A 24,731-nucleotide genomic window follows, 5' to 3' on the forward strand; every position below is an offset into this window, starting at 1 on the left:
TCACCTATTTGTGCTTACTGTGACTGTTCTGCTCTCTCTGCTTTGAGTAGATACAGATAGGGCAGCTTTTAACTGTGCATTAATGTCCAACAATGATGCAACATTTTGCACAGGAACATAATTTCAATGAAAATAATTGTTCATGTCCCACTTTGGTAAGACAAGTGATTAGTTAACGGTAGGTATGTTTGCATATACAATTTCAAAATGGCTAATACCCATCAGTAAGGGTTTGTCATCTGTTTGGTTTTGACCCAAACAATTTGGTTTTTCTTTGGGCTGTTCGGGTTTCATCCTTGTGAGATCTGAACCAAAAATCTGATAAATAAATGAAAAACTTTTAAGTATTGAGATACGAAGCCAGCCAGATATCAACATGGCTTAGTTATCATCAAGTTCAGTTAATTTCTTATGATTCAGATAAAGCAAATCAGTCAAAAATCAGGAATTGTTTTTCCAAATTAGCATTGTTCTATTTCAGAGCTTTCTGGATAACTGTTTTCTGTATAATAGATCCCATACCTTTAAAGGGGTTCTTCACCTAGTATGATGTAGAGAGTGATATTCTGAGACAATTTGCAATTGATCTTCATTTTTTATTTGTGGTTTTTGTATTATTTAGCTCTTTGTTCAGCAGTTCTCAGTGTTTCAGCAGCTATCTGGTTGCTAGGGTCCATTTATCCTAGCAACCTGGCAGTGGTTTGAATGAGAGACTGAAAGATGAACAGGAGGGGGACAGAACAGCATAACTGTAGCCTTGCAGACCAATAGTTTTTTGGCTGATGTGGTCAGTGACACCCATTTAAAAGATTGAAAGAGACAGAAGTTCAAAAACTATAAAAATGGAAAATTGAAGACCAACCAAAAAGTTGCTTAGAATTGGCAATTCTATATCATACTAAAAGTCAATAATGCCTTTAATTAAAGAATTGGAATTGGATGTGATATGTACTTCACAGAAAATGCTTTATCTGCCAAGTATGTATCATATATGTGCTTTGCAGATCAAGCTTCTCTCACTGCACTGGCAGCTTTTAGATAACTAGCCAAGGGGGCTGGCAAGTCAGTCCTACAACGCGATTGTCGCAGCACCTGACTTCTAACAGCAGACATGATAGCACTCGTGTCTGCTGTTTGAGCTTACTATTCCAGCCCCTCTGAGCCCACCCACTCACTTCCTGCTGCAGAGACTCTGCAATCCTGGGACCTTCAGTGCAGTCAAGGGCCCTCCTGCTCACAAAAATGGTAAGTGGCCTTTTTTTAACCTATATACACACATTTACACACACACAACATACCTTTTACTAAATGTATCTTTTTTTCTGCTTTTCTGCCTTTTTTTTTGGTTGTCTTTTGCACAAATTTACACATTTACATACACATATACACACATTCACACTTTTAGAGGTGTACACACAAGTATACACAAACAGACACATACATACCGTATATACTCGAGTATAAGCCGATCCGAATATAAGCCGAGGTACCTAATTTTACCTAAGAAAACTGGAAAAACTTATTGACTCGAGTATAAGCCTAGGGTTGCGCGCACATGACACAGGGTCCAAGGTTAGCTGAACTCACAGACTGAAGTGCAGAATTAATATGTTTCACACACTGAAATATAAACTAAAAAATACAAAACAAAAATACAAAATACAGTCAACTACCAAAATGAATGAATGTTGGGTAAACTAAAGTCACTGCTTTGTGAGTTCATGAATCAGGAATTAATTTTATCACCATCATGTTCAGATATATAAATATATAAAACTGGGCAACTCAACCTTCAGGAAAGTATTACAAAAAGTCCTATACCATGTTACACATCTTTAAGAGCCACTTGCTCTGGGATTTTACTTGCCCTTAAAGTAAAGTTATTTTTTAGTTATTGTTTTATTCTCAAAAATGTATTTTTTTTTATTTCATGGGTTAAATTGGGAAACGGAAGCTGCTTGATATAGAGTTCTGGTGAGGTTGATTACACAGAAAATTCCTCTACATAGATAAATTCTGCTTATTGTTAAGACAATCGCAATAAAGCAAAGATAATAGACAGAATATATTTTCAACATAAGTTCTATTTATTTTACTATGTATATAAATGTATACTGCAGTCTGTAAACAGTATCTGTCGCTGAACTTTACCTCTATGCACATCATTATTGCTAATGGGAGGCTTGCAAGGAGCTTTTCCTGAGGAAGGAAGTCGGTGCAGGTAAGGGGCAATTGCTAAGGGCCCTCCAGTAAGGGGCAATCGCTAAGGGCCCTCCAGTAAGGGGCAATCGCTAAGGGCCCTCCAGTAAGGGGCAATCGCTAAGGGCCCTCCAGTAAGGGGCAATCGCTAAGGGCCCTCCAGTAAGGGGCAATCGCTAAGGGCCCTCCAGTAAGGGGCAATCGCTAAGGGCCCTCCAGTAAGAGGCAATCGCTAAGGGACCAATAGGCAGTTACCGATCAGCAGTTCCAGGCAGTTCCTTCCTAGTTACAATTGATGTCGCAAAGGGCCCTCCAGTAAGGGGCAATCGGTAAGGGACCCGCCAGCACCTATCAGCAGTTTCAGGCACCAACGCGCGCTGCAGTTACTTCCCCGTTGAAGTGACGACGTCACGCGCGGGGGCGACCGGGCGGGCGGGCTGTAACTGCGCGGGCCGACTGACAGACTCCAAATCCAAATTATACTCGAGTATAAGCCGAGGGTGCCTTTTTCAGCACATTTTTGGTGCTGAAAAACTCGGCTTATACTCGAGTATATACGGTACTTAATTTTGCATTTTTTTTAGTTTCTTATTTTAAGATTTTGTCTTTTGTTTTTTCCCTAAAAACTATTTATTTCACTGCGTGACCACTGGATCAATTATTCTGACCACTAACCACACAGTAAAATAATTAATTTTGTTATTTCATTGATTTGCCTAATTGTATTTCATTTTTGTGATTTTATTGCAGTTTTACACTTGCATTGTTGTTGTTGTTTGCTGTATTTCTTTTAGTGTAGCTTTGCTGGTTGGTCTTCACCTGTTTTGGATTTGTTAGAATATGTACTTTTCAAAAATATATATAGGTCTCTGTACAGTTAGGGGGTGTTACGACACATAATATGCAGTCAGGGCTCTGTTTGCAGAAGCTGAGTTGGCAGGTAAAAAAATTCATATGCACTGCTTATATTTGGGGTCTGTACATAACCACAGGCTTTGGTATATCTATGCATATTGGCCATCAAACTGTTCAGCAGCCCTTTGGCATTGATATTTAGGGTGATTGTATGTATAAAAAACTGCTAAGTTTACGAAAGCTTTGTTGTTTTGTAGTTTGGTGTAGTCTTTACCCATGTTTGATTTCTCAGAATGTGTACTTTTCAAAAATGTATGGTTTAATGGGCGTCTCTGTACAGTTAGGGGGTCTCACAACACATTATACGCAGTCAAGGGGACTGTGACAAATTGCAAAATCTTTAGGTGATTTTCAGAAATGTCATAAAAAATAGAAAAAGCTTTGCCACAAACAAATCTGCCCCTGTGTTTATGAATTAGGTAAATGTAAGCCATGAAATTAGTGTGCACAAGGTATAATTTTTGGGTCTGTAAGTGACATGTACTTTGATAAATCTATGTATATTGGATATCAAACTGTTCGGTATACCTCTGGTGTTCATATTTAGGGTGTTTTATATGGTTACCTAATGACCTGTGAGAAAAAAGTGAAAATTTTGAGGTGATTTACTGGACACAATTGTACATATGTTCAGACAATTATCATAATGGGAGATGATTTTGGAAATTGGCTAAATGGAATAACAGGCTGCCCATACACCCAAATAAGTGAATTAGGGCCAGTTTGGCTACCAGTGTGTGCCAATGTGTTGGCCAGTTTGGCTACCAGTATGTCTCCATGTAGTGTAAAATAACATAACATCACTCTTTGGGCCATGACTAAAAAAATGTTCTAACACCTGTATGGCTACAGCTTATAATGTTGAAGTATCCCAAAGACTTTGAGCAAAATGAATATTCATGCTTGGAAAAAATTGTGGTATCCATTCTCAAAATGTTGAGACAGTTTTAGTGTTTGTTGGATTCTTTTTTCTCAGAAATGTACACAGTCATAGGGAGGTGTCATTTTTATTTCACCTCTATCTGTTTACTTTTGTTGCCATTTTTTGTAGTAAGTGTGTGTGTTTTAGGTTGAATGATCATATTATATAACAAGGCTTGTTCATGTTCAGGCGGACCACTTGGTTGCAGGGGGTGAGGGGGTATCTGTAAATAAACGTGACCCAACTGCTGCTTGAGGTAGAAGGGAGTTGTTGCTTGCCTGTGTTTCGGATGGGGACCCAAACTTGTTATTTTTGGTAAGGTTTATAGTGTCATGTATGCTCCTGGTGACATTAAAATAACTTACTTCTATAAGGTAGGTACCCTACTGGTGCAAAATTGCATGCACATTAGTGCCTGCATCTGAGTCTACTGCAGTGCAGGTGCCTTCTGTGTGTTGCATCTTAGTGCATCAGATCCATAATGCAAAGCACAGCACAAAGTACAGTCCCTGTATTTAAAAAGATCTCCACTGAAATTATGAAAATACAAAATGTTGTATAATACATAGGGCCCGATTCACTAAAGTCCGAAATAAGGAGTGCTATTTATAGCATGCGTTAAAAATCTTATCACTTCTTATTTTTCGCTCGATTCACTAAAAGGACACTTGTCATAATTAGGAAGCGATGTTCTTGGCGTTGTTTATCTTGCGACGACATATTTTCAAGCAATATATTACGCAGCGCACAACATATTACACAGCACGCTATATTTTACGCAGAGCGCAAAATTTTCAGAACGGTAGTCTTCAGAAAGTAATGGTTACGTGGGTAAATTGCGCTCTGCGTAAAATATCGCACGCTGCGTAATATGTTGTGCGCTGCGTAATATATTGCTTGAAAATATGTTGTCGCAAGATAAATAACGCCAAGAACATCGCTTCTTAATTATGACAAGTGTCCTTTTAGTGAATCGAGCGAAAAATAAGAAGTGATAAGATTTTTAACGCATGCTATAAATAGCACTCCTTATTTCGGACTTTAGTGAATCGGGCCCATAGTCTTACAGTAAGTTAGGTTGAAAAACAACACATCAAGTTCAACCTTTTATGCCTAAATATAAACTGCCTAGTTGATCCAATGGAAGGCAAAGAAACTGTAGGCGGGGAAAAAATTCCTTCCTGACTCTAAGATGGCAGTTGGACCAAAAACTCCCTAGATCAACTTCTTGATCCCTTCAACCCTTCTTGAAGCTATCTAATGTATCAGCCAGTATGACTGATTTGGGGAGAGAATTCCACAACTTCAAAGCTCTCAGTGTAAAAAAACCTTTTGTAATCAGAATAGGTGACCTTGTGTCCACTGGACACTGCATTAGAGAGAATATTATATGATCCTCTTATTTAAACATAGTTATCATATCACTTCATAAGCGCATCTTCTCCAGCATAAACAATCCCATCCTGCCCAGTCTTTGTCATAACTTTCCATTATGGATTTGCCCAGTGCAAGGACATGTAAACCCCACACACAAAAAATTAATCAGTGAACAGCCTTTTTGAAATCTTTCAGTATCTACCACACTGGTTGTCCAGAGGTTAATAGTAAGGCTGCAGCATCCCCGTTATCACTTAGATTTCCTTCTTCTCTTGTAACCCACTCAGCCCCCTCCCTCAGGAATTAGCTTTGACTTCTGGTTTGTGGCCATGCTCAGTTGTTCTAAACTGAGATTACTAAACACGCCCTCCAGTCTAGCAGCCAGTGAAGAGATGGCATTGCTGGTTCCCATAGAAACTCAGCTCTAGCTGTCTGCTTCAATTTTTATTCTCCTAACTTTCTCTCCTGAGCTCAGCTCAAACAAAGCAGAGCCTGTGTGAGCCTACATTCTTGATGAAATGTATGCTGAATAAGGGTCTGTGTGTGTATGCTGTTTGTATCTATTATGTAAGAGGAAAAATGGCCACCCAGTGAAAGCTGCTATTTGCTTTTGATGGTGCTGGCAAGCGGAGGGGATATATGCAGCACAAATTATGCCATTTGGGTGGGAGAGACTTGCCCAACTGATATACATTGTAGGCAAATGCAGGCTGTATATGTCCTTAAAGGGTACTTGCATATAAGTGGCTTGCATATTTTTATGTCCCACGTGCATGTCTTTACATTTATCGACTGTAAATCTCATCTGCCACTTAGCCTTCCAGGTTGCTAGTTTGTCAAGATCCTGCTGGAAGGATGCCACATCCTGGGTTAAATTAATTGGGCTGTAGAGTTTTGTCAACTGAAAACTAATACATTACTTTCCATACCTTCTCCTAAGTTTTTAACAAGTTAAATAAAAGTATGAAAAATGATTAAGTGTCATAAATGAAATATGTAATTCTAAATAACTTTTAATTATACATTAATAAAAGAAAATGAAATTCAGAGGACAAACTGAGACTGACAGATTCTGCTTTAATGGTAAAAAAATCCACAGAAAGTCATCAGAATTTTTTCAGTTTATGTATGGTTAAAAGATGATTAAAATTATATTTCCTTTCTTTATGCAAAATGATTTTCTTTATTATTTTAATTGGTGTTCCCCCTAAGCACCTACCCTAGATGTTATCACAAAAACTTTTCTCCCCCACTTAAGGTGCGGGCTAACAAAAGCAAGTGGGAAACAATAGTAATTTTGCAAGAATTGCACCCCATTGAGTGTTGTGCCCCCCCCCCCCGCAGTGTCCCAGCTTGGTTAGCATACATGTGTGTAATGAGCTTTCTTGCTTTGCATCTCTCCAGCTTTGAATTTAAGCTCCAATACAGATAAATTCTATAAAATAGATAATATGGTTTCTGGGTGACCATGTCATTGATACTAGTGTTTAGACATCACAGGATAATGAATGAATGTTCGAGAGAGGCCGAATAGAAAGGCAAGTAAAATATGGATGAAAATATGTTTATTTTACTTCCATTTGAACAATGTTAACTGTGTGCGTGAAGTGCTGTATTGTGTCTGTGATAAAATATTAAAGGATAAAAATATCTGCAAGAAACTCTTTCACTCCGAATGGAATGCTAGTTTGGATTTTACAAACAAATAAATAGGGTTGAGAAGACTGCCTCATACAGACAAAAGCAAACAAAAGGAATTCTGGGAATTTTGTTTGCTTTTGTCTGTATGAGGCAGTCTCCTCAACCCTATTTATTTGTTTGTAGAACCACATAATGACTACCTAAGCTGATCAGAAAACCCTGCACTACACTGATGAGCCCCCAAGAAGGGCGAAACCGGTCTGTAGTTGGGAATCTGATCAGCTATTGTCCTGGCTTCAGCTTCAAACCCAGTGGGTGAGCTGTAGCCTATAGGATAAACCCATGTAAATGGGATTTTTTTTTAAGAGTCTGGAATTCATTCCCAGAATTCCTTTTGTTTAGTTTGGATTTTGAAACCTTGTTTTTAGTGTTCTTCTGCCTTCTTTCTCAGTGTCTTCTAAGTCTCCTGCACCTGTCACAGATGCTCCCACAGAGGTCCCAACTATTCCCCCAACCTCATCTGGTGCCACCACTCTTCTAGCTACAACCAGTACAACCAGTGTCACAACGACTACTGCTGGTACAGAAAGTTCGCTGGTCGCCATTACTAGAATTCCTAATATAGGTATTGAGCATGCTAGAATATGATAAGGTATCATTTGTACATTATTCTAAAGGGGCAGTATATACTTAATATAAATTGAATAAATAGGGTTTGTACTGAACAGGTTGCTAAACAGGGCAATATTGCTCCTTTAACAACAGAGAATCCTAGGTTGTCTACCTATATATTTATTTTTTAGGGCAGTTTAAGTCCTTTCGTTGATTATAGATTTACAAAATAGGCATTTTTGGTACCAATTTAGTTTTTTTTCATTCTTTATCTTTGTTTACTGTTATTGAAAACTATAGTTTAGTAGCAACTAAAGTGTTTAGCTGTATTTTATATACAAGTAATTTGTCCTTATAGGCAGGAAGTGATTTTGTTTCTAACATTTTTTAAATCGCTTCCTCAGCCACCACTGGACCATCTCTATGGAACCTAACAGCATTACCCAACACTTACTGGGCAAACATCACCTGGATGCATAACTTAGAGCCAGGCTCTGTGTTTATGGTTGAGTATACTGACAGTAAGCATCACTTCTGCATGAGGGGGTGAGTGTAGCTACTGCCATGACCTCACCCATACCACCCATGGTACCACCCATGCATACTGCTATGTTCAAACTCATAAGTTGTAAACAATGTTCCCTCTAAGTTTTTGAAGGACATGGAGACAAATTTTCTCTTGTTGCACTTTTTATAAAATATATATGCAAGTTGATAAATAATTCTGTACAAGGACTAAATCATTTTGTAGGAATAAAATATTTTCTGTGCTGGTATCATAACTTGTATGCATGCACGTACATCAAAGAGGGAACATTGGCTAAAAGGCACTTCAGGAGCAATGCACTCTCAGCGTTTATTCATTGAAAATATCTGGTGTGCAGTCTATGTTATGTGCTCAGGATGTAAGAAATTATACATTTAATTGTACTCTTTCACCCACAACAGAATCAGACCAAATTAACTTTTTTCTCCTAGATGCTGCATTTTCTCTGAATTCAACTTTTCCCCCTATTTCAGAGTCTTAATGTGCTGCTGATGCAGTTTATAAGTGTAGATTTTACTGATTTCTAGTATTTTTAAATTGTATTATTTAATTATTATTTAGACAGATATCTAAGCTTGAAAAGGTTTATTCATTTACCTCCTGCAGTGCCTGTATACATTAGAATAACTTGAAAAAGTCAGAATTAAATTAATAGCAGTGTAATACAAGTTGCTGATATAAGTTGTTCAATTTATTTCTAAATTTTTTCAAATCCAGATCAAACATTTTTTGAAAAGCTTATAAGGTACTTTATGTCATTCTAGTTAAAGATTTTCTTTTATTGGTGATTTTAAAATAATTGTAGATAGATAGATTAAATCAAAGATAAAGTACAATAATTAGTAATTACATTACATTAACATTTATTTATAAAGCGCCAACATATTCCGCAGCGCTGTACAATAAGTGGGTTACATACATTGGACATACAGAGTAACATATAAAGCACTCAATAACCGATACAAGAGGTGAAGAGGGCCCTGCCCAAAAGAGCTTACAATCTACAAATAATTAAACTTTATTACTATGTGCAGTGTAATCCACAGAGGAAACAGCTCTGCTAACAGTGATCTTCAGTTTTTCTACGAAAATTTTTTCAATAATTTGCCCTTGTAAAAAAACATTTGAATTTACACAGTATTTATAATGGATTTATAATGTTGTGAAAATGTATTTTTTCAGGTTTCCACACCGCTAACTGCTCTGTGTAGTTCCACACAGGCTGATGCTGGGCCTGTTAATGGAGCTACAAGAGTGCATGCATAAAAGGGGGATCTGCTTTCCTCTGCCTGTGTACAAAATGCAGATGGAGGAAAGTAGATGATCTGCTACCTGTGCCCCTGCGCTAACAGTGTAATTTAGGTTCGAAAAAAAATACATGAACCTCAAGGCTTTTTGGAAAACAGGCAAATTTTTCTACCTCTAACTGTAGGGGTCAGGGACAGTGCAGTGTGTAAAGTGTGCTCCATTTCAGAGCAATAAGTGTTTCTTCTTTTAATTAAACAACAATAACTGGAGAAAGGCAACAAGTATATTTTGTACTTGCATGAGTTTCACCCACTTTTTTTATAACTATTTTAAAAAACTTGTATATAACACTGCTATTCTTTTAAGTGCTGCTATAATTATACCATATATTTTTCTGCTATTTCACTATTTATTTACTGTGTTGTATCACACATTGATTTTGTGGCTTGGAATTTAGGTACATCACCGTGATTTGATTTAGCCATGCTTCTTGCATTTTTTTTTATAAGCTACAGTACTGGGGCATAGCCAGTAAGAAACAGAGTAAGGAAATAAGACAGAGAGCATTCACAGAGTAGGACCCATGACAATGTATGTCTATAACAAGTGAACTAAACAAGATGGCTGGAATTAACAGAACTAGAGTTGAGATGAATTGGAAGTTAAATTGTAGTACTGCACTTTACTCCAGAAAAGTTTTAAATTTTTAAAGTTTAAAGTTCATAATCATCTAAACGCCAGATTTTTACTCTACTAGCTGTGATCAAGTAGACTGAGCCCAGGTGCTGAATATAATATATACAAAGTCTAGTGACTGGTAGAGCAGAGACAAGGGATTGCATTTGTATAAAACAGTACTTAATGACCATGAACTAGAATAGGCTTTCTCATATAGTATTTTGATGCCTAGATACCTTGCAGCCATATTCCATTATAGGTGGATGTAGTACAGACCGCAAAAGTAAAAGCTTATCTAGTTAAGCTCGCAGATCATCCTTCACAGTAAAGTGCCTAATTTAGCCAGCAGTTGTGTAAATATTGAGGGGCTGGGGGTGCAGTTTACCCTCTGCCTGGATGGGCCAAAAGGATTGGGGCTCACTAGGCAAAACATTGGCACAATCTAAATAGCCTTTTAGGTAAGGAGAGTGGCTAGTATGAGTGCAGGAGTAGCTACCATGCAGTCCAGAGTTCTAGGCTGGCAGATCCAGCATTTAGTGCCTTCGTACTCTAGGTTATCTGCATGCAGCTTTGACTTTGGCAACCCTCTCCATAGTCTCTCTGATGACATGGACAGCATTCACCTTTAGCTCTTTCCTGTCAGGTAATAATACAGTGAAAACTGTTCCTGTTAAGGCTCATGTCCCTTCTATCCAACTGTTTGATCTGGTGCCTGGGATGACCTACAGGGTGCGGGTTTACTCCCAGGAGCACCCGTCAGTCACAAGCCTATATGTGACATTTGATACCAGCTCAGGTGAGAGATGTCCTCCTATTCTATCACTTGCTGAGAGTTTTAAACAAACAGGACATTTTGCCTGGAGTAGTGATTATTTTATTTTTCACATCTTAGAATCCATTAATAACATTTTCATAATAAAAATCTTTTATTTTTTAGGCATCTGCTGGAGGTGGGATATTTTACACATTCTAGAGATGCTAGATGTCTAGTGTTTTATAATTGCTGTCTCTTTTGTGCCTTTTTATTGTAAAAGCATTGCAACAGGAATACATATCTTAGCAAATGTAAAAAGGTGTAAAATAAGCAAATTAGTTAATACAATAAAAAATTACTATTTCTGACCTACATGGATGCTATTCTTAGATTCTGAGACTTTTCCTTTAATTTATCAGGTAAAATGAGGGATGTTTTAAGTGTTCACCATGTCTACATTTCAGACTTAAATAGGAACTGTGTAGTTTTACTTAAAAATAAACAATTCATGAGCTTACTTTTAATTTTCCGGTGCCCATTTAAAGAAAATGGCATATTAGGCGTTTTGTCTGTGGATTGCTCCTGTGAAATTTCTTTTTCTTCAAGACAATAGCAATAGTCACATTCACTTGTTTTATGTATTGTACATAAAACATTATGCCTACAAGGCATAATTAACAACATCAACGGCCTATTAACTTACTAGTGTCTGTATTGTCTTCCTGGATGTGTAGCCCTTATGCATTCAATGTATTTTAAATAAAATGTGTACCCTTACTGATTGCAGATATGAAAATTCTATTCAAAAGACACATCTTTTATGCTATACTGATTCATAGAGATGTCTTTATGTGGTTAAGAGCAATAGTTGTTTTTTTCTAAAATGATATTGTCCCTTTGTGTCTATATAAAAGCATAACCAATACTTTACTTACTACTGGCAGCTTACACCAAGAACCAAGTTGACATTGCTACACAAGGCTGGTTTATTGGGCTCATGTGTGCAGTTGCTCTACTGGTACTGATTTTGCTGATCGTTTGTTTTATCAAAAGAAGCCGAGGAGGCAAATACCCAGGTAAGAAGTATAGCCCTAAAACAATTTTGTTAAATGCAGAGGTGACATAAAATATAGTAACATAGTAAGTTAGGTTGAGAAAAGACAAACGTCCATCACGTTCAACCATAATGCCTAACTTCTAGTTGATCCAGAGGAAGGCAAAAAACCCATCTGAAGCCTCTCTAATTTGCCTCAGAGGGGAAAAAATTCCTTCCTGACTCCAAGATGACAATCGGACCAGTCCCTGGATCAACTTGTCTAAGAGCTATAGTAGCAGTTCAGCTAACTGCAACATGTTGTAGGTGCTCATGGGCTTTTTGGCCTTTTGAAATAATTTAGGTAATTTTGTAGTTGACGGTTATCCAGGGGTGATTTTTACTGGAGAAATTAGGCAAAAAAACTTTTTTTCTAGAAGCCCATACTAGTAAAAAAAGAAATATAATTAAACTGTGTTATAAACATACCATGTTCATTTACAAATAACAGTCCTTTATTTAAAATATCACTACATAACTTGTAAGGAATTATTTTGTATAAATACTGTTTATAATCAAGGATCTTGCTGTTGAAGTTTTCATGCATAATAAATCACAGAAAAGTTGCAACTTTTTTTCCGAAACTTTTTTGTGTTCTAGTACTAAAAAATCCAGAAAAAAAAGAAATGTTAGTAAATGGCTCCCTAAGTTTGTGCCATAAGGGAGCAGGACTATCGAGAAAGTTCTTGTTAATGTAGTTTGTCCCGAATCTTAAAGCACTTGGGGTGGGGCAGGGTTGCTACTGCAATAATCTAAATATTTGCTCTATTCCTTGGGAAACTTATTTATTTCTTTAAAGTATTTAGAAACTTAAAATAAATTGCATTATAAAGCACACATCAGCATGGCTAATTACCTTGCAGCATGTCTGAGGTTTTGTGAAGGTATGGAGTATGTAGCCACTAACACAGCTGGCCATGCATCCATGTATGAAATCCTTAATAGTGGGCTTTGCATGTTTGACAGCCTGGGAATGTCCAAGCCGTAGCAATAAACAGACAACATAATCTAGTCTAGTAAACTTTAGATTCAGATGTCATATTCACATAAGCCTTAAAGCCTAACCTACATAAAAGCCTTTGCTTTTTAACTGTATTAAAATAACAAGAAAAAATATATTTAGCAATATGAATTAAATCTGAATTTACATTTTTCAGTGCGAGAAAAGAAGGAGGTGGCGTTGGGACCAGATGATAACAAAGAGGGGGATGGCTCATTTGACTACAGGTAAGGAAAATACTGATTTAGTGATCATATACAATTACATTTATATAGGGATGAGCACAGATGTTTTACTTTATAAACTGATAATGAATTTCTATTTGTGAGAAGAAATGTCTATGAAGATTCTCATTCATCCAGGTCATGATATACAGTATCTATTAGAATGAAGGAGTGAGAAGAAAGTGAGAAGGAATGCTTTTTATAGTATAGTTTTTATTACTATATTACACTGTTTACATTGCAAATAATTGATACTACCATTTAAAATGCTATTCTTGAACCAATAAATTTATTTTTTTAGCTGTAATATTGGTGTGTAGGCAGTGTATTGTGCCTGATTCTGAGCTTTCAGAAGGAGCCAGCACTGCACTATACGACCGTTTTCAGATAAGCTATTGTTTCTCCTACTAAGGGGCCGATTTACTAATCCACAAACGGATTGGAAGCATCCAATTGCGTTTTTTTCGTAATGATCGGTATGTTGCGATTTTTTCGTTGCCGTCGCGACTTTTTCGTAAATTGTCGCAACTTTTTCATAGCTGTTACGACTTGCACGAATTGTCGTGACTTTTTCGTAGCCAAAAAATCGGAAAGGTTTGCCCGCCGTTTACTATCGCTCAATACGAAAAAGTCGTAACAGCTTCGAAAAAATCGTGCCAATTCGCGCAAGTCGTAGCGGCTACGAAAAAGTCATGAAAATTCACGAAAAAGTCGCGACAGCGACGAAAAAAATCAGAAAAATACGAAAAAGTCGCAAAATGTTCGTTTCCAATCCGATTTTTTTCCATTCGGATTTGTGGATTAGTAAATCAGCCCCTAAGTGCCTTCATATTAATTGCAAACATGGTATCTATTTCAGTCACCACAGACTTGTGTTTCTCTTTTGCTCCTCTTATTGCATCTCCTACTCCATAATGACCCTGTCTCTTCATGACTTCCCTCACTACCAATTTTCCATTTGTCTCTCTCTGAAGGTTTTTTGGAAGGTAGGAGGAAGACTTTTGTTATTTGGGTATTTCAGCCTCACTCTTCTGAAATACCCAAAACTACCCTAAAACTAATGCTTACAAAACTTACACCATTCTAACTCTGGTATATCTATGAATGAAAACAAAGAAACCAAGCATCAACAAGCATATGTAATTGGATAATTTATTACAGTTAGTTAAGGTAACACACAGATAATATTCAGGAGGCATTTTACTTATGTATCTAGAGTCTAGATCATAAAGGTACATGTACTACTGAGACATATGTTGTAAAACATGAATATATAGTAAGTACAGAGTGTCGTGCAACATAGATAAATAGCTGAGATGTAGCAATTGCTTTATAAATATTTTAGAGCTAAATTAAACTACTTTTGTCTAGCCCAGAAACCTGCAGCCATTGCTACATTTCAAAGCATGATCTAGAGAAGCGAAGATAAAAGCTGTAGTTCTGCAACAGCTAGGTGTTCGGCAAAAAATAAGCATACAACTTAGAATGACTTGAATACAGCCCATCATTACTCTTACTCATCACTACTATACTGTAATTTTTATGCAGTTTAGCCAGGCAATTTGCAGTTGACTCACAACGGCTTATTTAAAACCATAGGTGTTCGAGTTAAACAGAGAAATCAGTTAGTGATTTGAATGTTTAATCAGTCTACTACAATTTAGGAAATGAGATATTACTGGCTAATAAGAGTAACTGCACTGGTGCAAGTCAGCGACCTTGCGAGTGGCCTATGCCTACTTTAAAGGAATCCACATTATATTTTATGCTTTTAATAAAGGAAAATGATTCTGTGACCCAGTAGTAAATTAAACATCACTTATTTGTAAAAAATCACTTGTCTTCATTTTTCGTTAATGTGGCCATGTGAAATATTTTTCATTATGCAAATGTGCATGCAACAGTTTATGACTTATTAAAGATGAATTTATTCACAACTAGCATAAAATTCTGTTTATACTGTCCTCTGAGTAAAATTTACAAGCTTTATGATTGTAGAATGTATAACTGCTTGTCCCCAATGCTCCTTCTATCTAACAAGATATTTTGTGCATGTTTTAAAAATCTGTTTGTACAAAGAAATGGATGGCTAAATGATATGTTTTCACATAAGTGACCCCTTTCCGTTCAAAAACGGAAACTCAAATTGAACCTTTCCCATAATTTTACATGTGATAAACTATAAAAATAATATTTTCTTATAGAGTTAAATCTGCCTCAAATTATTTGTAAAATTTAGGAGCATACCCACAAGCACATTGCTAAGAAAACATAAACCGTCCCTATCGGAGGGTCCTAGCTTTAGATATACCTTTAGATTAAACTCTCCTCAGTTTAGCTGGCAAATCATGCTCAACATAGAAATTGCCAAAGTAATTCTCAATCATGTGTAAACATGCTACCTTATTTTCATTTGCTTGAAGCTTGCCATACATGCACTTTTAAATTTGTACAAATCTAATCCCGACTGATATCCAAGTACTTCGAATAATAGTTTGTTCTGGGATTGGGCATGGCACATTGGCAGATGAAGAAGCAAAGAGGAAAACCAGATTCTGTTCTCTTCCTGCTGTTCTGATCATTTGTGCTGTCTACCCAAGTAGAACAATAGAAATGCTGCCATACAATGTATGGACTCTCTATTTTGCCCATATACCCTTATATATATTTCTACAGAACTTTACTTCAGGGAAATATCCATACTTGCATATGTTTAGGATGTTTCTATAGGGATTTGTCCCTGCTATGTCATATCACAAACTACAGTTGCCATTTAAAAAAAAAAAAAAAAAAAGAAATACAAGCCTTTCCTACATTTTTATCTTTTTTAATTATTAACAACATATAAAACAAAATTTTTACCAGTAACCATGCAACCATATTTAAGTACAAGGTACTGTTTTATTTTTCTAGAGCAAAGGAAACTTAAAAAAAAGAGTTATTAGCTTTAAAATTAAATCTAGGGGTGATAGGCTTCAAGATAAGAGATTCCTTATCTATACAATGTTTAAATAAAAGTTCAAGGTATCATGACTAGTGATGAGCAAATTTGTCCAATGTTGCTTCGCAGAAAATTTGTGAAACATGGGTACCACACATTTTTTAGACGCGCACATGTTTTTTTGATGCGCCTGCGCCCTTTTTTGCCACAGGCATGCCTATTTTTGCGTGACCATGCAAAAATCCATGCTTGCTGAAAATTTTTTTTATTACTAATCATGGCCCTTTCAGAAAATTAGACCTAACATTACAGGTTGTATTAACATATATGTTTCTTCATGTGTTCAGGCAAGCTTTAAGTAGTATGTTATAAAAATCTGTATCAGAACCAAGATTCATTATCCAGATACCGGCATCCATTATTTGTAACTGCAATGGCCCTCAACTCTCTACATTCTGAGCATGCTAGTTGCCTTAAATCGAGTTAAGTTTTTAAGATTTCCGTATGATTGTTATGAAGTTATATACTTCTTGACTGCATGTTACTGCTAAAACATTATTAAATTTATCTAATAACTTAAACAGATTTTACTAGTTTACACTGATTTAACAATTTCTATTTCTCTTGTGCTTGAAAAAAAGTTAACATTTTTAATAAGCAGGGCCAAAATACAATTGCATCTGTATATAAAAGAGTATATTGTCATACAAACCATTAAGTAGGTTAAGATTTGATAGAAACAAGGCTACATTCGTAATTTGCTGCTTTTCTGGGGTAAGATGTTTTCACTTGTTACTTTTTATAGTCAAGGAGAATTTTTTTAAAGTGTTCCAGATAAGCACAAGGTAGCAATTCATGAAAAAACATTCACCCCCAATATTCATATGTTTATGCACAAAAATTGTGGTGCACACAATGTTTTTTGTGTGAAAATAAATTATTTTGTACCTATTCTGCCTGACTCATCTCTCTGCACACACAATTTTTAAATTGCCCTCAAAAGATACATTTTGCACACAAAGGCAAAACAAATTTACTGAAAAAGGCTTTCTAACTTTACAAACTCCAATTTACTTATATATAGGCTTTTGGAGTAATTTTTGAGATTTGTTCAGAATTGCCTTTTTTACTTTGATAAATATGCTCCTACAGTATAAATAATTTATTTATTTTTTTAAGTATGGAAACTATTTTCTACATGAGTTTTACAATATAATCTTTTATATGAGAACAATTTTTGTATTAAATGTTTGTTTAAATTACTGACATGTAATTTTATTTGCATTTATAGTGATGAGGACAACAAGCCCCTGCAGGGTAGTCAAACTTCGCTGGATGGAACCATAAAGCAACAAGAGAGTGATGACAGCCTTGTTGATTATGGAGAAGGAGGAGAGGGGCAGTTTAATGAAGATGGATCGTTTATAGGGCAGTATACAGTGAAAAAGGACAAAGATGAGACTGAGGGAAATGAAAGTTCAGAGGCCACATCTCCTGTAAATGCTATCTATTCTCTGGCATAGGACAATGCCAATTGCTATACATATTTTGCTACCACAACCTCAGTTTCTAAAGTTCTCCAAATCCTTAAGGAAGTGTTTTTGCCTGTGGAGGAGCACAGGGACATATTTAAACTACAAAATCCAAATGTGATCTATACATTTAAGCATCAACTTTCTGAGACCTAAATTTTGCTTATTCAGTAATTAAGAAACCACCAGATGGCTTTTTGAAGCGACTGAAGCTGCATATCTGCTGCCGCGTGTATTGTTTTGGCAACCAGCAATATTGTTCATGCCTGAAATGCAGATGTATTTTCCTGAATCTTACATTGCAGCACAGATAATAGTAATTCTATTGGCCCTCACTAGGATTGTTAGAGGGAGATGCAGTAAAGTCATGCTATGTTTGATTTCACTTCAAAAGAGGATTGATCATGCTATAATTCAGTAGTTATATATGAAATATCAGTTGCTTCTTTCAATCTCAGAACTTGCCTCATTTAAAGGTTACTTTTAAATACTAATTAAAGGGAAATGGTGAGGGGCTTATCAAGGCTGGGTATTTAAATGTAGAATATGATTTCTCTGCCTGTAACCCATCTTGATTGAACAGTTTTTGCCCATTGTTTTTATGTCTAATGTAATTCCTCTTGGTGAAGCTGGTTGTTGTACCTAATTATTTCTCCTTACCTATCCTTACCTATCCTCTATTATTTTATGCTTCAGGGTGTTTTGTTATTAAAAATGTGGGACTATTAAAGGCAATAAGGCACTTTGGGTTTTACACAAATTAACTTAATAGTACTTATGTAAAAGGCCAAAGATTGTCATTCTCATTGAAGACAGGCCAGGTAAATTGTAATAAAAAAGTGTTAAAAAAGACTGCATCTGTCTGTGAGGTAGGTCAGCATGTACTAGGATCGGCCATCTTGTAACCTACTAAGGAGTAGCCTCTTTTAGATCACTTTACACTGTCCCTTGCACCACCAACTCTTAGAAGTTTATGCCCTTGTACTTGATGCTCACCTTAATGCAATATATGCATCACCTAGCACTTCCACTTTGCATCAAGTGAGTGATGTGCAAGAAATAGGTGTTCAAAAGAAATGCTGTCTCTCAAATCTCCTACATTCACAGTTGGGTGCAATTCTCCATACTAGTGGCTCAAAGAATTGGCATCAGTGCAAGTTGCAAAGAATAGAAGAGGTGTATTGTGGGTTAAAAAATGGTTCTTTGCACTTTTACCCTCTTTTGGTAGGCATAAGTGCTTAAGTACCAGTGTTGCAAAATTTGTACCCCACAGAGTGCCATACACATAACGCCTGCTACTTTTTATATGCAGTGCAAAATGTGTTTTGTGTCTTTCTCCTGTTAGAGATGTCTATATTCCACCACTCCCTGATAGTGGCAGGTAACATATTTACACCAAGTACACCAGGTGGTCCTTTTCCCTAGTCCCCTTGTGCCACTAACAATCTATGCAGAAAAGATGTCTGTTCTGTCCTGTGTTTTTTCTGCTTACAACAACATTTTGATCATGTTTTATTTTTAGGGTGTTATGACAGGCAAATTAATGTTAACCTTGGTGTACATGCATTATAACATATATAAATACACTGCGTGTGTATATATATATATATATATATATATCAGGGGGCTCAAACTCAATTTACCTGGGGGCCGCAGGAGGCAAAGTTAGGATGAGGCTGGGCCGCATAAGGGATTTCACAAAAAATTGGCTTTCAAGGGATAATGCAAGGCACGGCGGGCGGGAGCTGCTGGCCCACACCAACGCCTTCTCAAAAGCAATGAATGGATCGCGATTTTTATTGCGATTCAAGGGATAATGCAAGGCACGGCGGGCGGGTGCTGCTGATTGCGGAAATGACGTTATGCCATCATAACAGTTATTATGGGAAGACGTTTTGTGTGCACAATTAGCTCCTTAGCAGCTAATTGTGCACACAGAACGTCTTCCCATAATAACTGTTATGATGGCATAACGTCATTTCCGCAATCAGCAGCTCCCGCCCGCCGTGCCTTGCATTATCCCTTGAATCGCAATAAAAATCGCGATCCATTCATTGCTTTTGAGAAGGCGTTGGTGCAGGCCACAAAATATTGTACCGAGGGCTGCAAATGGCCCGCGGGCCACGAGTTTGAGACCCCTGATATATATACATATATAAAACATATACAGTATATGTATATTTTCTTTTTGCATGTACAAAGGAAAGGCTAATGATGCTACCTCTGTTTCTGTTCTTAATATTTTCAGTGAACAAGGCGGCCTACATGGAGGTTTTTAAATAAAAAGTTCTGCCAGTTTACATATTAGGTTGCTGCTGATATCTATGCATGCTAGGATGAAATGGTGTACCTGCGCATGAGTAGGGCATGTCATTGTAGCATGATAGTTAACAGTATATATAATTGAAAGGGAAGGCATTGCGGCTACCTCGCTGTAACTGAGCTTTTTTTTTTTTTTTAAATAACATACTATAAGATGGTGTTGTTTGTATGTATTTGTGCAGCTGGCATCACTGTTACAATTAGCTGTGATATTTGTCAATTCCAAGAGGAAAGCTGGCCCTGCTGATGTTAGTTGTCTGTATGAAACTTGAGTGTTGTGTGCTATTAGGGTGCAAGGAGTAGGCTGGCACTTGCACTGCCTTTGCCATTAATACATATCAGGTCTGGCAGAGAGTGTGTGATAAAGGGGAAAGCAGGCTTTGCCTTGGTTTTTCTGTTCCAAGTATGATTCAAAGGCTTTGCCATATCTGGCCTTAAGCAATCACCAAACAATACCATAAATACTCTGCCTTGTCTCTCCTTTTTGCACTAAAATTCCTTCACATCATTTTAACTTGTAAATATTAACTTATTCATGTAAAAATTACACACAGAGAAATGCTAATATATTTATATTCCCTATGGTTTGCATAAATAAATAACTTAACAGAGATTTGCAAGTGGGGGAAGAAATTTCCTTAACCATGCATATTCTACTGTAGTCTGTAATATACATAGTTCGAACCAAATCACTTATACATTAGCTTATACCTGTCCTTTGACAAATACATATTTTGATATTCTGTTCAATAGTTGGGCTAACTGGCAAAGCACACATTGCTCAATTAGGTTCGAACAATCAGTGTTTTCAGTAAACATATGGCTTTATTACTTCTGGAGCACGCAAAAGAGCTGCATGCGTGTCACTAACAAACATTTATCCTTCCGTTATTCATTACTTGTTTCTCAGTTTTTTAATCTGTGTAAAAATAAAGTCTTTTTTTTCTTTTTGTATTGGTCTTTTCTGATATTTTCCTTATTATTTATGTTACAATGAATTAATTTGTTCAATTGACTGAGTGGCGGTATATTCGGATATTTAAACAAGGTCGGTTATAAATCCATTGACAATTCATATTCTTCTAGACCAGAGGTTTGGGTTCAAGAACCCCTTTGAAATTAGTTGTCAAGGCCCCATTTGCTCATAACAAGCATACATTTATGGGAGAAGGAAAGACATTTTGGCATTTTATTGCCAATAGATTAGTCACAATAGTGCAAGTTAGAATGCTATATTTATACTGCAGAATGCAGACTCATGTCATGCCCAGAAGGATTTTACTGAGAGAAGTCTGAAACAGAAGATCATGTAAGGGAAAGAAATGTGGTGTTTCTTTTAATAGAGGAAGCTGTTTTGTAAGTGCTTATGGCTGTATTTTAAAAGACCTTTCTGATAAAGCTTACTTAGTTTTTACCTTTCCTTTTCCTTTAACCCTTTTACTGCCAGCCGTTTTGGTCAAAGCGGAACTTGTATTGCCGGACAGTTTTTGAACATTTTCCACTGTTTCACTTTAGGGGCCTTTCCTCGGGGGGACTTTTAGTTTACCCAGGAAAACAATATATCGTTTTTTTCAGAACAACCTAAGCTTTCAAAATATGGTAGAATTTTTGTGTAATTCCAATTCTGTAACAAGATATAGGCTTCTAAATATCTAAAAATGCAAAAAAAATCAATTTTCCATAATATAAACATACATACTAGAAACAAAAATTATTTTATGCACGAATATACAACTGATTTGGAAAGTCCCATGTCTCCTGAACGTGCCAATACCAAATATATATAGTTTTAGGGAGATTTCTCACTTGTATAGGTCAAAAACTCCCAGCAGTACACTACCAAATTTCCAAAGCACTGCTCCAGAAAGCTGCATACTTTAGATTTCAAGGCCAAAAATTCCACTAACAGAAGGTTTATCCCAGAAAATTGTACATTTTTGGAAAGAACAGATTCTGGGGAATACAGAATAGGAACAACTGTCTGTCTACCTAAGTATGTGGCATGTAGGGGCCCCAATGTGAACATACCCCCATATGATCTATCATTTCTGTCAGTTCAGCTTCTGCAAAATCAACACATTCACATCATTATATGTGGGATAAAGCTAGTAAAAAGTACGCTCACCCCAGAAAGTCATATATTTTTGGAAAGTACACATTCCCCCGAATCTAAAATGGGTACCTATGTCTTTCTACTCCAAAGTACCAAGCCACACAGCTTTTATAAAGTTAGCAATTTTGATGACATTTCCAAAAATCCCCTCAAAGCTTCCAGTTTGCAGCATCTTATCTCCCACATAGCATTAGGTACCAAGATAAAACACCCTGAATTTGAACACCAGGGGTCCTCTGAATAGTTTGATGCCCAATATGTATTGGTTTACCTAAGTATGTGGCATGTAGGGGCCCCAATGTGAACATACCCCCATATGATCTATAATTTCTGTCATTTCAGCTCCTGCAAAATCAACACATTCACATCATTATATGTGGGATAAAGCTAGTAAAAAGTACGCTCACCCCAGAAAGTCATATATTTTTGGAAAGTACACATTCCCCCAAATCTAAAATGGGTACCCGTGTCTTTCTACTCCAAAGTACCAAGCCACACAGCTTTTATAATGTTAGCAATTTTGATGACATTTCCAAAAATCCCCTCAAAGCTTCCAGTTTGCAGCATCTTATCTCCCACATAGCATTAGGTACCAAGATAAAACACCCTGAATTTGAACACCAGGGGTCCTCTGAATAGTTTGATGCCCAATATGTATAGGTTTACCTAAGTATGTGGCATGTAGGGGCCCCAATGTGAACATACCCCCATATGATTAATCATTTATGTTATTTCAGCTCCAGCAAAATCAACACATTTACATCATTTATGTGGGATAAAGCTAGTAAAAAGTATGCTCACCCCAGAAAGTCATATATTTTTGGAAAGTACACATTCCCCTGAATCTAAAATGGGTACCCATGTCTTTCTACTCCAAAGTACCAAGCCACACAGCTTTTATAATGTTAGCAATTTTGATGACATTTCCAAAAATCCCCTCAAAGCTTCCACTTTGCAGCATCTTATCTCCCACATAGTGTTAGGTACCAAGATAAAACACCCTAAATTTGAACGCCAGGGGTCCACTGAACAGTTTGATGCCGAATATGTATAGGTTTACCTAAGTATGTGGCATGTAGGGGCCCCAATGGGAACATACCCACATATGATCTATCATTTCAGCTCCTGCAAAATCAACACATTTACATCCTTTATATTAGATAATAGAATAGAATAGAATATATCTTTATTGTCATTGTCACATAGTAAACAATGAGATTATACAAGAGGCAAGCAACAACTCAAAGCAGTGGCATAATAATGGAAAAATCATTCTACTGTTTCATATTTAAAGCCAAAATTGCTCTTGGATAAAAGCTGTCTCTCAAACGATTTGTTCTGGCTTTCATTGCTCTATATCTCTTCCCTGATGGTAAGAGCTGGAAGAGACAGTGGCCAGGATGAGTCGGATCGCGTACAATGCCCAGAGCTTTTTTCTGACAACGGGAGATGTAGATGTGTTCCAGGGTTGGGAGCGGACAATCAATTATTTTCTCTGCTGACCTAATAACCCTCTGGAGTGCCTTAACATCTTTGGAGGTACAGGCACCAAACCACACACATAGTCCATACGTAAGTATGCTTTCGATGGAACAGTGATAAGATGCAAGAAGCAGATGTTTAGGTAGATGGTTTTTCCTCAGAGCTCTCAGAAAGTACAGCCTTTGCTGCGCTTCCTTTAACAGCCCCTTGGTGTTTACACTCCACGTCAGATCATCCTCCAACTCCATTCCTAGGAATTTAAACACTGAAACCCTCTCCACCTGCATTCCATCAATGATGAGTGGTTCAATGTTGCTCTTTTTCCTCCTAAAATCAATGACCATTTCCTTGGTTTTTGCAATGTTCAGGAGCAGGTTATTGTCTTTACACCACTCTGACAGCCTTTCCACTTCATCCCTGTACTCCATCTCACTCTCTTCTCCACAGATAAGTCCGATCACTGTAGTATCGTCCGCAAACTTAATGATTTTATTGCCAGAGTGTGTAGGAACACAATCATATGTGTATAAAGTATATAACACATAGTACATAGTAACATAGTAAGTTGGGTTGAAAAAAGACATACGTCCATCAAGTTCAACCATAATACCTATATATTACCTGCCTAACTACTAGTTGATCCAGAGGAAGGCAAAAAACCCCACCTGAAGCCTCTCTAATTTGCCGCAGAGGGGAAAAAATTCCTTCCTGACTCCAAGATGGCAATCGGACCCGTCCCTGGATCAACTAGTACTAAGAGCTATCTCCCATAACCCTGTATTCCCTCACTTGCTAAGAATCCATCCAGCCCCTTCTTAAAGTTATATAATGTATCAGCCAGCACCACTGATTCGGGGAGGGAATTCCACAACTTCAAAGCTCTCACTGTAAAAAATCCTTTCCGAATGTTTAAATGGAACCTCCCTTCTTCTAAACGGAGTGGGTGCCCTCGTGTCCGTTGGAAGGACCTACTGGTAAATAAAACATAAGAAAGGTTATTATATGATCCCTTTATATATTTATACATAGTTATCATGTCACCTCTTAAGCGCCTCTTCTCCAGTGTAAACAGACCCAACTTGGCCAGTCTTTCTTCATAACTGAGACTTTCCATAACCTTTACCAGCTTAG

At 37.0% G+C, this 24,731-nt stretch overlaps 1 protein-coding gene across 15 annotated transcripts in view; it reads left to right on the forward strand.

The window, feature by feature from the left end:
- The window catches only part of nfasc (neurofascin), a 136,010-nt gene extending 116,628 nt beyond the window's left edge, over nt 1–19,382 (forward strand). For 7 of the 15 annotated variants that reach the window (XM_031896835.1, XM_031896837.1, XM_031896838.1 and 4 more), the window contains 3 exons: nt 11,838–11,969; nt 13,144–13,213; nt 17,443–19,382. In XM_031896835.1, coding sequence (XP_031752695.1) covers nt 11,838–11,969; nt 13,144–13,213; nt 17,443–17,674 — 434 coding nt within the window. In that variant the 3' untranslated portion in view covers nt 17,675–19,382. Of the gene's footprint in view, nt 1–7,505; nt 7,680–8,070; nt 8,213–10,782; nt 10,936–11,837; nt 11,970–13,143; nt 13,214–17,442 lie in introns of those variants that run through there. The other 8 variants (XM_004910696.4, XM_031896831.1, XM_031896832.1 and 5 more) reach the window with 3 other exon arrangements.
- The last annotated feature ends 5,349 nt before the right edge of the window (nt 19,383–24,731 follow it).

This window comes from Xenopus tropicalis, chromosome 2 (genome assembly GCF_000004195.4).
Source record: "Xenopus tropicalis strain Nigerian chromosome 2, UCB_Xtro_10.0, whole genome shotgun sequence".
Lineage (NCBI taxonomy): Eukaryota > Metazoa > Chordata > Amphibia > Anura > Pipidae > Xenopus > Xenopus tropicalis.